Here is a 12647-nt window from a genome sequence, read left to right as displayed (position 1 = left end):
TCACAAGAGAAATTCTGCTTGAGAGAGTAATATTTTTTATTTGTTAAAAATAAAATTAAAACTTAAGAAGAATAATAAAAAATAATATATTTTTTTAATAAAAATTAATGACATTAAAACGTTAATTTATTTTAGCTTAAAAATTATTTTTGCTCGTCATGGTCAAGAAACCTCCAACTTTAAGTATATCTATTATCTCAAGTTTTGTTTATTTTTCCAAACTCCCTTTTCAACAAATTTACTTCTTGACAATGCCAATGATTTATTTGGAAGTAAAAAGAATATTAATTTTTTTTTAATTCTTTCAAGTACTAAGATTGAAATCATTCAAATTCACTATCTTTCTCTAAGTATCTAATAATAAAAATACACTTTTGGTCCCCAACTTAAAAAAAATATTTATCATCTCCTAAATTAAAGTGTCTCTATTAGATATCAAGATGATCATTTCATTAGTTTTTTGTTCTAATTATATTGGTTTACTTTATTAAAATTTGAAAAATCTTATATACTTATAATAATCATTGTGCATCTAATTTTTATATTAATTATTATTTTTAATATAATTATTCATAAAAAATACATTTAATTAAAATTAAATGCATGTCTATATTTAAGGCCTTATTTTGAAAATTCTAAAAGTGCTATGATTTTTGTGACAGTTTTAATGCATTATTATTTTTATATTTATTAAATCAAATCAATCATAAATGATAAATTAAAATGTAATTATTACTTTCCATTTAATTTTACTTTGAATATTTGTGACAATTTTATTGCATTAAAATTACTAATATGACCTTCAGATTTTTGTGGAAATTTTGTTACAAATGTATATTCTTTTAAGTAATAAAGGATAAGACAGTAATTAACACAGATTGATTTAATAATATCTTCAATAATATCTTTAATAATATCAATGTGCATGTTATGTAATTTACGTGAATTTATGTTCGGGATTTACATGCAAAAAAAAGTATAAAAAAATCTACAAAACTTCTTAGCTTTAATAATAAGAGAGAGATATGATGCATTATTTTTTCATATTTATTAAATCAAATCAATCCTAAATGATAAATTAAAATATAATTATTACTTTCCATTCAATTTTATTTTGAATTTTTTTGAAAATTTTAATGCATTAAAATTACAAATACGACCTTAAGAATTTTTAGGAGGAATTTTGTCATCAATGTTTATTCCTTTAAGTAATAAAAGATAATAAGACAGTAATTAATATAGATTGCTTTTTTTACTGAATTATATATATATATATATGTATATATTGCTTTAATAATGTTTTTAATAATATCAATATGTTATGTAATTTACTTTGAATGAGATTTACATGAAAAAGCAAGAATTTTTTTCTAAAAAACCTTTTCGCTTTAATAATAAACTTTCTCGCTTTAATAATAAGATATAAGAGATAGATTAAAATATACTCTTTCACGATATATTTGTTTTGTGGCAAGTGGATTTAACCTTCATAATCCTACCTATTTATAGAAGCTACTTGACAAAACTTTAGTCATCACTTTAATACGACATCTATTTATTTTTATTAATAACTATCTTTTTGGGTCACTGAAATGAATTAATCTGTACCCCACGGATATATGCAACTACAACTTCCTACATTCACTCTGTAAATGCTGACAGTCCCACACCACATCAATCATTTGTCTCTGATCTAGATAGTGGCTAGTTGTTTATGAGAAAATAATTAGATTTTATAATTATTTTTAGTGCTGTTTTTTAATTATAATTGGAGTTTTATTTTCGATAACTTTTATACTAAATATTATTTTAAATGTCAACATAAGTTTTAAAGGTAAAATTAGTGTTGTACTTCTCTTTTTAGAAAGAGAATAATCACTTATTCTTATCTTATTTGATGAAAACCAAGATTTGGTTTGTAAATATACACGTACGACTTGAATTTTTTTGAAGTCTTAATAATACTCCTGCTCATCATATCTAGTTTAACTTTGTTTTCAGGAAAAAGTCGTGCCATATTCAACATCTTATTTAACACCTTATATTAGTTATAGTATGGTCTACGTGAATTATGTTCTATGGCATTTCCTTCAAATTTACGAGTGTTTTGGACTTAATAAAAATTAGATCATGAACATGATTTTAAGGCCACGTTCAATGCTTTTTTTTTTCTTTAATTGATGTATTGATCTTATAGTTTTCATTTACTTCTCTCACTAATTTAACCTTGTAAAGTAGATGTAAAATCTCATATTAGACCATCTCCAATGTATGATTTCTTTTTTGAGTTCTTAAACAGATCTACTTGTACACATTACTCAATTTTATCCTTTTCAATTTAAGCATTTCATAAGAATTCAATCTCTCCAACATGTCTACAAAATTAACTAATGGACCTCACTGATAACGTAAAATTGGTGCAGCATGTATATCAAATTTAAGCTTGTAATTGTTTAATGTAAAAAGTTTCCGGTCTCTGAAAAATGTAGCCCGCATCAAGATTAAGAACCGGTAAGCACCGGTTGCTATTTCATATTCTCACTAATGCTAATTTATAATAAACATCGGTTCTTTGAGAACCCCCATTGTGCTTGCTCTCAAGAGTCCCTTTTATACTCTCTCTTCCTAATAAAGTTTAACTTTTTTTTTTCAAATGATAACTAATGTCCTTAAGGTATTAGTTCAGGAACTTATGGTTAAAATGTTTTTATAAGATCAGGAACTTATGGTTAAATTTTTTTTATAAGAAAACAAAAAGTTGTGATGTTCATGATTTTTTTATGTTCTTTTTACTTCGTTAATCAATGACACTATTTAACAATAAACTTTTTTTTAAGCACCGTAAAGTTTTTCTTATAAAAAAGAAAAACGTGACTTGGCTCATTTATTCTCTAAACTTGAGAATACACTGGGCTCTAAGCCCAATTGTATAATTAGCAATAGGCCTAATACAATATTAGGAATTGGGCCTAATAAAGAAAACTTTTTTTTTTTTTATCGCATATGAATTTGGAGGAATGAATCTTGAGATAAGTAACTGACTTGTATAAAATGTTTGAGATATAGACTAATGGCCAGTTAAGTAAATTATCGGTCCAATCCCACATCCTTCCTCTAATTGTTAGAGTGTGTTTGAGTAAAAAAAAACAATTAAACGCTTGTTCAATAAATTATTATCAGTAAAAACCCATCAATATGACTTATAAGAGTACTAAACTATTTTCATAAAATTAGTAATGTGCTAATACTACCCTAAGACATACTATTTTGATTACTCTATTAATAGTTACAATTTATTGAAGACCACAGTTATTATCTGAAATTTATTAAAAGTCACGAAACTATGCAAAACTCATTTTTTATTTAATAAATCTCACCGGTAATTTTATATTTTTTAAATAAATTTTAATCAATAATAAAATATTGAAATTTAGAATAGTAGTAAGAGAGCAAGGAGAGACTGGTATACCACATGACAAATGGCCATATGCAATAATGTACCAAAATGATGAAGTAATGATGCATCATAGAGAGATGGGGCAAGTGACAAAAAGAGAATACACATCTATACATAAATAAATACATAGCCATCTTCCCAGTGATAATTACTCTATCATAAGTTAAACACAAGGAAGACAAGGTCCCCCAGTATTCTACTACAACTTAAGGTTGATAAGCTTTGCAAGAATGGCCATATACTAGAATTGCAGCTGTAAATGGAAGGAAAATACATGTGATGTGATAAAGTGGAGGAAAGATTTCTGAGCTATAGAGTTACCTAACATGGCCCGGGGGGATACTAACTCCCTGTACAGACAAAATAGAAAAAAAGGGGCAAAATAAAAGAATCAAATATTCTTAATGATGCTTTGACAGCATCGGGTTCTACAACTCAACGACCAGAAACAAATAATGAATTGGTTATCTGGTTCCCCTCAGTTTGGAGTCTTCTCATCTTTGCCTTGTCCAACCGCGCTCTTCGAACCACCTCTTGGATTTGGCGGTCATGGTCCTTCAACATCTGATCATGGTTGCTTGATGGAACTAGCAGAGGACCAGAATGATGAATTTTATGGCCCTTGGAGCCATAACCAACCTGCAGGATTGTGAATACATAGTAGAGTAAGCAAGCAAGCAAAAGACAAAACTATAACCAAGCAGCGAATATCAAGATGGAAATAGACTAATGTCCACCCAACATCCACCTGGACACATGGTTAATTACACGTATAGAGAGGGTAGGCAAGGACATAACCCAGCAGGACAAATATCATTACTCTACCAAGATAGAGAGGATAGTATTGGGAAAAATCCAAGTCCCATATTGACTAGAGATAAAACCAAGATGGATTATATAAGTGAGGGACAAACCTTAACCAATGAGTTAGCTTTTGGGATTGAGTTAGGCCTAAAGTCACATTCAAAGAATCTAAGAGGTAGGCAAGGGAGAAAGTGCAACTACTTACAAGATTTGAGTCTTTGTTGCTGCTGCCTCTCCCTTCTTCCTTTTGAGGAACATGTGCATGATACTTCTGATCCTGTTGCATCATTGACTCAGAAGCCTCTTTGAAGGATCCTGGGAACCTGTTTATTAGTTTTGGGGCCACTGTTTGTGATGATCCAGACCTTTCTCTGCGATCGTCAGACAACATACTCCTCCTTGCTGCAACTAAGCCCGATACTGTTGATAAGTCACCCACCATTGAAATCTTTGGAGCATCGTCCTGGTTCTTCCCGGCTTTAGCCCATGCCGCACGGTGAGTCAGTGGACCTGAATGGGAGGCTCTTTTATGTTGATGAACCGGGGGATCTGCAATTAATCCTGCAGCCTGTGATGGTCTAGGGGGATCAATGGGAAACCCAGAAGCAACTTCTTCGGGATGAGGGTTAAACTTCTCACTCTTGCTCTGAGAATTGGCCTGCCCTTGTCTCTTCTGCAAAAAAAAAAGGATATCTTTGCTTTCAACTATATGAAAAACAAATGTGATGTAAAAAAAAAATGAATGAGTACACAGAATGCAAAGAAGATAAAGGTATTCCAAAAGGGAAACTAAAAGAAATTCCATAATTTTAAGGAAAGTAAAATAAATATTCAGGACTCAGCAAAAGAAGAAAGCCATAACAGATTCCAAGGACATGGCAGTACTCAGTAGAAGAGTGTACAGTAGTTAATAGTTTTCGTCTTATTTAGTGTGCACTATTGCACAGATTTAGAAAGTTGTGATTTAGTAAGAGGTGCTTCAAAGAAGCTTCCTGTAGGAATTAATTTATAAATACATAAGAAAACTTTAATCTCTTTAATTTTTTTTTTCAGTTCAAGTCCTAAGATGCAGTCAACCTAGTGGGGATAACTGCATGTTCAGAAGCACGTATAAAACAACCAGATCTACATCTGACATATGTAGCTTCTGAATCTTTTGCTCTATTTGACATGAAAATCCTCTCATCCATGAGTCAGAAACGTAGAGACAAACACAATAAATCTTCATTGTTTCTCCAAAAATGCCACAATTTAAATTGGCAGCATCAAGAAAAAGTTTATTCTGAAAAGATATTCATGTAATTTAAAGATTAAGTGATCTCAGCAAAAGGAACAATATCATACACAGACGGCAATGACAAATCCCCATGACCTAGATGGGTTAGTATAACAACTAACAATTAATATACCTGCATTGACAAGACCAGTTCAGCATTGGCATCAGGTGCAGGAATGGCTCGTGATTCTCTAGCACCTCTTCTCTCAAGATCATGTCTCTGGCCCTTGCTTCCTGCTGCTCCTTGTCTGCAAACATCATAAGCAAAATTCTAACACTTACCTTTATAAGCAAGCACTCGAGGACAATGAATAAAAGAACCCACATGAACATTATAATAGAAGTAATAAGAACCAATCTGATTTTAAGAACCGGATATATTTCAGCTAGACTTATTGATAAGTTTCTGTATACACTCGTATGGTGAATCATAAGGAACATTAAGAAAAATATTATCCTCAGCTCTATATGTAACTTTTACTGTGTTTAGGCAGCCAAACTATATGTGCAATGAATGGAAAAGAAAAACAACAAAATGTGTGGAAGGTTATTTTAAACAAATACTAGAAATTCCCTTCTTCCATTTACCCAAAGTTAATCATTGCATATGAAGCCCATTGCATTTTGAAAAGAAAACCAAAATTTTGGACAAAAATAGATGCAACAACAATGGCATGGATTATTTAATTAGATGATCTAAAGATACACACCCTTCAAAAGTGCAATTATTATAATACATTTTGCAATACTAAATATAAACAACTACAATTCCACACGAAAATTGAACACACCTTCTAGCTTCTTCATCCCGAACTTTGGCATCAAATTCTTTGCTAGGAGGATACTTTGGTAAGCTTGAGGGATCACAAGGTAGAGGCTTTGTTGAGAAGAACTAAATTACAAGTAAACAAATAGGAGAAAATCAAGACCAGTGCATACTAAAGTTTGAAAATAGTATTCTACTATCATAAATGCACTGCAAAACTTAAGTTGAGTAAGAGATACTGAATAACTACCAACAAACAATTGATAAGCACATCAATTTCATGTTATACAAATTAATTTTTTACCATATTAATGTTGTGGTGGAGACAATATTTACAGTACTACACAAGGTAAGTAGATGATATAGTACAGGGGCAGGGGTTTATTTATAAGATATAAGTATATGCACAAAGATGTCATAAAACCATTTTAGTTTTCAACTTATAGAGGAACCCACAACATAAGTTTGGAAAAGTTAAACCGATGCTTTTCCCAACACTAACATGAACATCGACTCTCAGTGTGTTGATGGAGTTGCCTTGAATTGAAAAAAAATGAATAATATAAAAGACCCTCATGAATTTCACACCTCACTATTCAAAGCAGATGCTGAAGTTCCACGATCAGCAGGATCTATGGACAAAAGGGTCTCTATCAATTCTATTGCAGGTGCAGGAAACTCCTTGAATGTTTCAGAAACACATCGCCTATAGGGTTGTTGAGGCTTAAATATTGTTGCATGAGGCAACTTTGATTTTCTCCAATAGTCCTCAGAAGGTGAACCACAAAGTTTAAAAATTTTATGTAATTGCTCCACCTACAAGACAGAAAATTGTAGTTTCTATTATTTTCTAATATAACCAAGCTACTTATGCATAATATTGTGAATAACATAATATTTATGAATTGGTTTATTTTCACCTACTACCAATATTTTATGCTTCCAATTGTATAGAATAAATTTCCAAAGTACACATAGTTATTTTGAACAGATGAAAAGGAAAATGCTCAAATACCACATTTGAACTGAATCATCTAAGCTCTCATACCTCAGTTCTTCCAGGCATTATAGGCTTTCCAGCATAAAGCTCAGCAAGTATGCAACCTGTACTCCATAAATCCACAGCAGTGCCATAATAAGTGGCTCCAAGCAAAAGCTCTGGTGGCCTATACCAAAGAGTGACAACTCGGCTTGTCAGTGGCTGAGCTTGATTGGGATCAAAAAAGCTTGCCAAACCAAAGTCTGCAATTTTCAATATCCCGTTGTTATCAATCAAAAGATTGGAACCCTTAATGTCACGGTGAAGTACACCACAGCTGTGGCAGTGATCAAGTCCGCGTAAAAGTTGTTGCATGTAACATTTAACCTGCAAAGTTACAATAGGAAATTAAATCCTGTTAGCTTTATTTTTTATTTGTCTTGTAGCATTCTGTTTCTAACTAGGTTTATCTTTGTTTTTCATTAAGCTTCTTCCTCTAAATTTTAACAGTTTACTTTTCAAACTCAAAGAAAGAATTAAAACTTGATGATTCCTTTTCTTTCTTTCTATTCTATTTTCGTGTGACTTGGAGGTTTTTGTCTTTAATTATCTTAGCCTTTAGTGGAAATTTTATTCTTCATTTAGTTTCTTCCACTTATTTTCATTAGTCTCATTTTCAATGGCAAAAGAAAAAAGGAATTAAATTTCAGTGAGCTCATTAGGAAGTAAATAGGAGTACCAGCCATTAGCTTAAAAGTACAAACATCAGGATAGAAAAAAATATTTTGGAGAATATCACATCAAATAAAAATTAGTGGCAGCAATATTCTCCCTAGAACACATGGTAGGTTACACTTGCATTTTGCAATAAAATGGGCAGAGAGAAATAGCACATAAGGATACTTGACAAATTACCTGTGCTTCTGTAAACTTCAGTCCAGGATGTGATGCAAGCCCAGCCAAGTCATGCTCCATGTACTCAAAAACAAGGTATAAGCTGCAAGACATCCTTGATGTAACCAAGCCTTCCAGTTTTATGACATTTGGATGATCAAGCCTACGTAGAATGTGAATTTCCCTAGCCATGAAGCGAACACTCTCAGGCTCAAGATTATCAAATCTCACTTTTTTCAAAGCAACAACCTTTCTTTGTTCAAGATCACGAGCTCTATAAACATTGCTATAAGTTCCCTGTCCAATCTGCACATCAGAGAGGAAAAAACTATCAATTTATCATTCATGGCCGCAAAGCATACAGGAGATGTATTCACATTGGAGTAACCTGAAATTATGGAGAAAGATAACTGTGGAAATATCTGAAAATTACAAGTACACAAGTCTCATATTCTAACTTAATTTTATCACAAAAAATACATTAGAGCATGAATTTGAGAATATATGACATACAAACAAAAGTGGTAGTAGCATAAAGAAGCATAACATCATTAGTATTTCAAATTTAAATTCAATCATTAATAAAATTCCAGAATTGTGTTAAATGTTAAAGTTAATGAGATCATAAAGATCAAGAATCACTTTAAAATGATAGCTTGCACAACGTACTGTTGCTTAGGATTGTTAGCAAACAACACATACTAGGTATGTTAATTAAATGGGGGGGGGGGGATGAGAAATTCAAAATAGTTTTGCAGAGAAATTAAGCAATTTTGGTCAACTATTTGAAGGAAAAGCACGTGATTAGGGAAAAGAATTCAGCCAAGGATCATGGCAACATTTATAATTAAAATCAAAGAAAGTAATGGGGAAGTCGGGGTGTATTTGTTTGTTTGCTTTTAAAAAATCAGTTTATAGCTTTCACCAATAATTAGTCTTCACTATGCTTCCTGTTTTCAATAATTCGCAATGGAGATGGTTAAAACAACACTTGGGGCCTGACTGGCTTAAGGAATTTTTTTTTATTTTCACTTTTCACTAATAATTACAAAGATGGCACATTGTTTTCAGTTTTTATTGTTCCTTCTAATTTTAACATTTTTTTACAGGAAATGAAAGCACAACATAGAAACAAAAAAAAATAACTTTAAAATTTAAGCAGGCCCTTGGTCTCTCCTTGTCCACATTGTCATCACGCATAGAGTAGATTTTGGAAATGTAGATATTTAAAACAAAAGTGGGGACAAAAAGGTCAGGGAAAAATTAACATCACATAATTAAATAAAATGTATTTAATTTTTTTTAACTAAATCAATACTCTACAGACAATTGCAAAAACAATAAGCAAGCAAGGTAGATAAAGCAAAGTATCTGCATCAAACCAAAGCATTGTCACAATGTAATTAAGCAGCCAGATAAATGAAAGGAGCATACTTTATCCAACTTCTCAAAAGAATCTGCACGCCGTGGCAGCCATCCCTTGATAGCCTCTCCAGCCACTGCTGCCAGCCATGAGGGCCATCCAGCTGCAACCTGCTCACCTTCCATGGCCTTAGGAACACTACCAATCCCTGGATGTTGAGCAACAGCATATTCCATTTTCTCCCTCTTCCTTTCAAAACTCTCACCTTGCACTCTAACAGAACCATTCCCTTGCTTATCAATCAATGCAGTTCTTCCATCATTGTTATCATATCTATCCTTTACCCGAAACGCTTCCTCCCTCCTCGATGAAGCCCCTCTAGATACACGCAAGTCTGACACAGCCTTGCTCGATAAACGCTCCCTTGGACTCTCCTTACTATCTTCAATGGCAGAGGGCTTGCAACACATGCAACCCATTATGCACACCAACCAACCAACTCTCTCACAAAACCAAGCTCGAATCTCAATGTTTACCAATCTAATTCCATTTCCATTATTTTACCAATTATCCTCTTCTTCAGTACCCATAACCACCAAACTCTGCCACAATTCTTATCAAATGTCACTCCAAAAAAATCATAATATTAGCTACAGTAGCAACCCAGTATCCATCTCAGCCCAAATTTGGTCACCAATCAGCAAACATAACACACAACCCATCCATAAAACCCCAACAAGATGCACGGTCTAACTAGCAGTGAAACCCTCAAATTCAACAAATCAAACCTCAAAAACCTGAAAAATCACTACTCTACTCTACCCACTTGAAGCAAAAACAATGATAACTTGAAAATGAGAGTTACTTGCACAGCATAACAATTTTCCAAGTGCAAAACTGCTAATTCACAATCCAGGAGATATCAAAGATAGCAAATTTACAACAATACCCAGATCCTAAGAACCCTTTGAAAGTGGATTTCCAATTTGATATAGAGCTCCTGAAGATTTTCCAAGCACCCAAAGGGCAAGAGTGGAAAAGGGCAGCATTGAAACTCAGCAAGAGAAGCATATGTTGATGAAGGAAGCCATGGATCTAGGGCAAACAAGGTTGAGAGAACCGTGGAGTGTGTTTTGGAAGATGAAGAAATGGTACTAACGTGGTAAAAAAAACTATATACATATTCAATTATTTTATGTAACACAATTAATAAAAGAGTAACTTAGGAAAAAAAAAAAAAATATATATATATATATATATATATATATATATATATATATATATTTAATGTTGTCGCGGCGCATATTTATGTTGCGAAGAGCGAGTGTCCCCTGCACAGCAGCTTTCTGTGAAGAGAGAGAGAAAGTGTCAAAGCACAGTGCATCAAGACATTCTTCTTCTTCATGCTACACACCACGCGCCATAAATCATGTTTAGAAAATAGTCCAATGTCCCATTTTCTATCCCATTATAATTGTTAAAGAAAAAACTTTAAAAATAATTTTATTTAAAACTATAATTTAGAGAGAGAAAAACAAACTAAAACTAAATTTTAAAACTAAAAATAATTTATCTTTTAAACTTTTCAAACGTACAACTAAAAATATTCCAAACGGTATACCCTTACTTATTTGAAATAGTTTTTATCTAATAATAGTATTGAGTATTCGCCACATAGTGATTAATGAGTGAGTATGAAGATATTTAAATTTACTTTGTTTCCTTATAAACAGTCTTGAGATTTTAAGTATGTTCTAATGATCTAAATTAATTGTTGGCTCATCTATTGAACAATGAGAGAATCTTTTCATAAATAAATTGAGTTTTGTATATTTTCTAAGATGATGATCCATTCATTTTTAATCTAACATGATTGTCTTGTATTATTTTCCTAACTTGAGTAGTATAGTAAATTGTTTTTTTCCTACTATACTCTTAAACAATAAATCTTCTAAATTTATATTCAGAACTTTTTTTATGACTATATTTTTTTAGTAACTTTTACTAAAACTTTTTTGAGATTTTTTCTTGATAGTATGGTTCCATGTTTTGGTGATGATGATAAATCCTTAAATTTATTTGGTTGAATTTAATTTATAATGTAATGAAATTAAGGGAAGATTTTATTACTATTTTTATTTTTGAGAGAAGAAAATAAGATAAAATAAGAAAGTTAAAATCAAAATTGCTAATTTTGTGGAGAATAAAAACATGTTTGATTAAATAAAAAATAAAAAAGAAAAACAACAACAATGAGCAGAGCGTGGACTCGCGTGTAAGAAGGTGAAGTGAAAGGTTGTTTGGGTCATTCCAATTCGTTGCCTTTCCCACAGTTTTATCCTCTGCTCACTTCACATTTGTTAAAAAAAATGCTGCTTGTCAAAAAATAAAAAATGTTTCTACATCTCTCACTAATATACCTTTTTTTAAAAAAAATAATCATATTTGAGTAAAATAAGAATATTATAAATAAAATATTTTAAAATATTTAATATAACTGTATATACTACACTAAAACTTAAAATAATTAATAAATTTAAAACAATTTCATTATAGTTAATTAACATGTTTGATAGATATACTATTTAGATTAAAATTTATTAAAAAGTTAATAAAAATGTGATTCTTGTTCTTAGATCTTAGTTAACAAACTTTTTTTTTTTAATTTTCTTGAATTAGCGACAGCATAATCATAAATAATGTTAGTATTTTATTTAGTGGATTAAATGATACAATGATATTTAATAAAAAAAAACTTTATTCATGTTTCTGTAATTTTTTAAATAGATTTTAACTGAAATATACTACAATGTACTTCATTTGATACTTTATATAAAAAACAAATAACTAATTCATTGGGATTATAAAAATATGTAAGTTAATTAATTTAATTAAATATCATAAATTTAAATCGTGTTCTAGAGATATTCATAGAAACTAATTACACATAATTAAAGAAATGATATTTTTTTCACCAATAAATGTCTTTGTATTGTTAATAAATTAATAAATACATTCATTTGTACGAAAAATGAATGAACAATTTTGATAATAAATTAAGAATATAAACAAATTAGTAAGTAATAAATCTTAAAGTGAATTCATATG

The 12647-nt window shown here is 31.0% G+C and overlaps 1 protein-coding gene across 1 annotated transcript; it reads right to left on the bottom strand.

Annotated features, from left to right (window-relative positions):
* Positions 1 to 3544: 3544 nt before the first annotated feature.
* Positions 3545 to 10775, bottom strand: LOC100792173 (probable serine/threonine-protein kinase At1g54610). Its single transcript, XM_003540415.4, has 8 exons — positions 9611 to 10775; positions 8198 to 8482; positions 7352 to 7669; positions 6892 to 7119; positions 6329 to 6429; positions 5671 to 5785; positions 4467 to 4934; positions 3545 to 4096 (listed from the first exon to the last, which is right to left on the bottom strand). Exons 1-8 carry the CDS (start codon positions 10016 to 10018, stop codon positions 3893 to 3895), a joined length of 2127 nt encoding a protein of 708 aa, XP_003540463.1. The 5' UTR covers positions 10019 to 10775; the 3' UTR covers positions 3545 to 3892.
* Between the last annotated feature and the right edge of the window lie 1872 nt (positions 10776 to 12647).

The sequence above is a fragment of the Glycine max genome, chromosome 12 (genome assembly GCF_000004515.6).
Source record: "Glycine max cultivar Williams 82 chromosome 12, Glycine_max_v4.0, whole genome shotgun sequence".
NCBI classification, from domain to species: Eukaryota; Viridiplantae; Streptophyta; class Magnoliopsida; order Fabales; family Fabaceae; genus Glycine; species Glycine max.
This window is presented reverse-complemented; position numbering and strand designations above follow the sequence as displayed.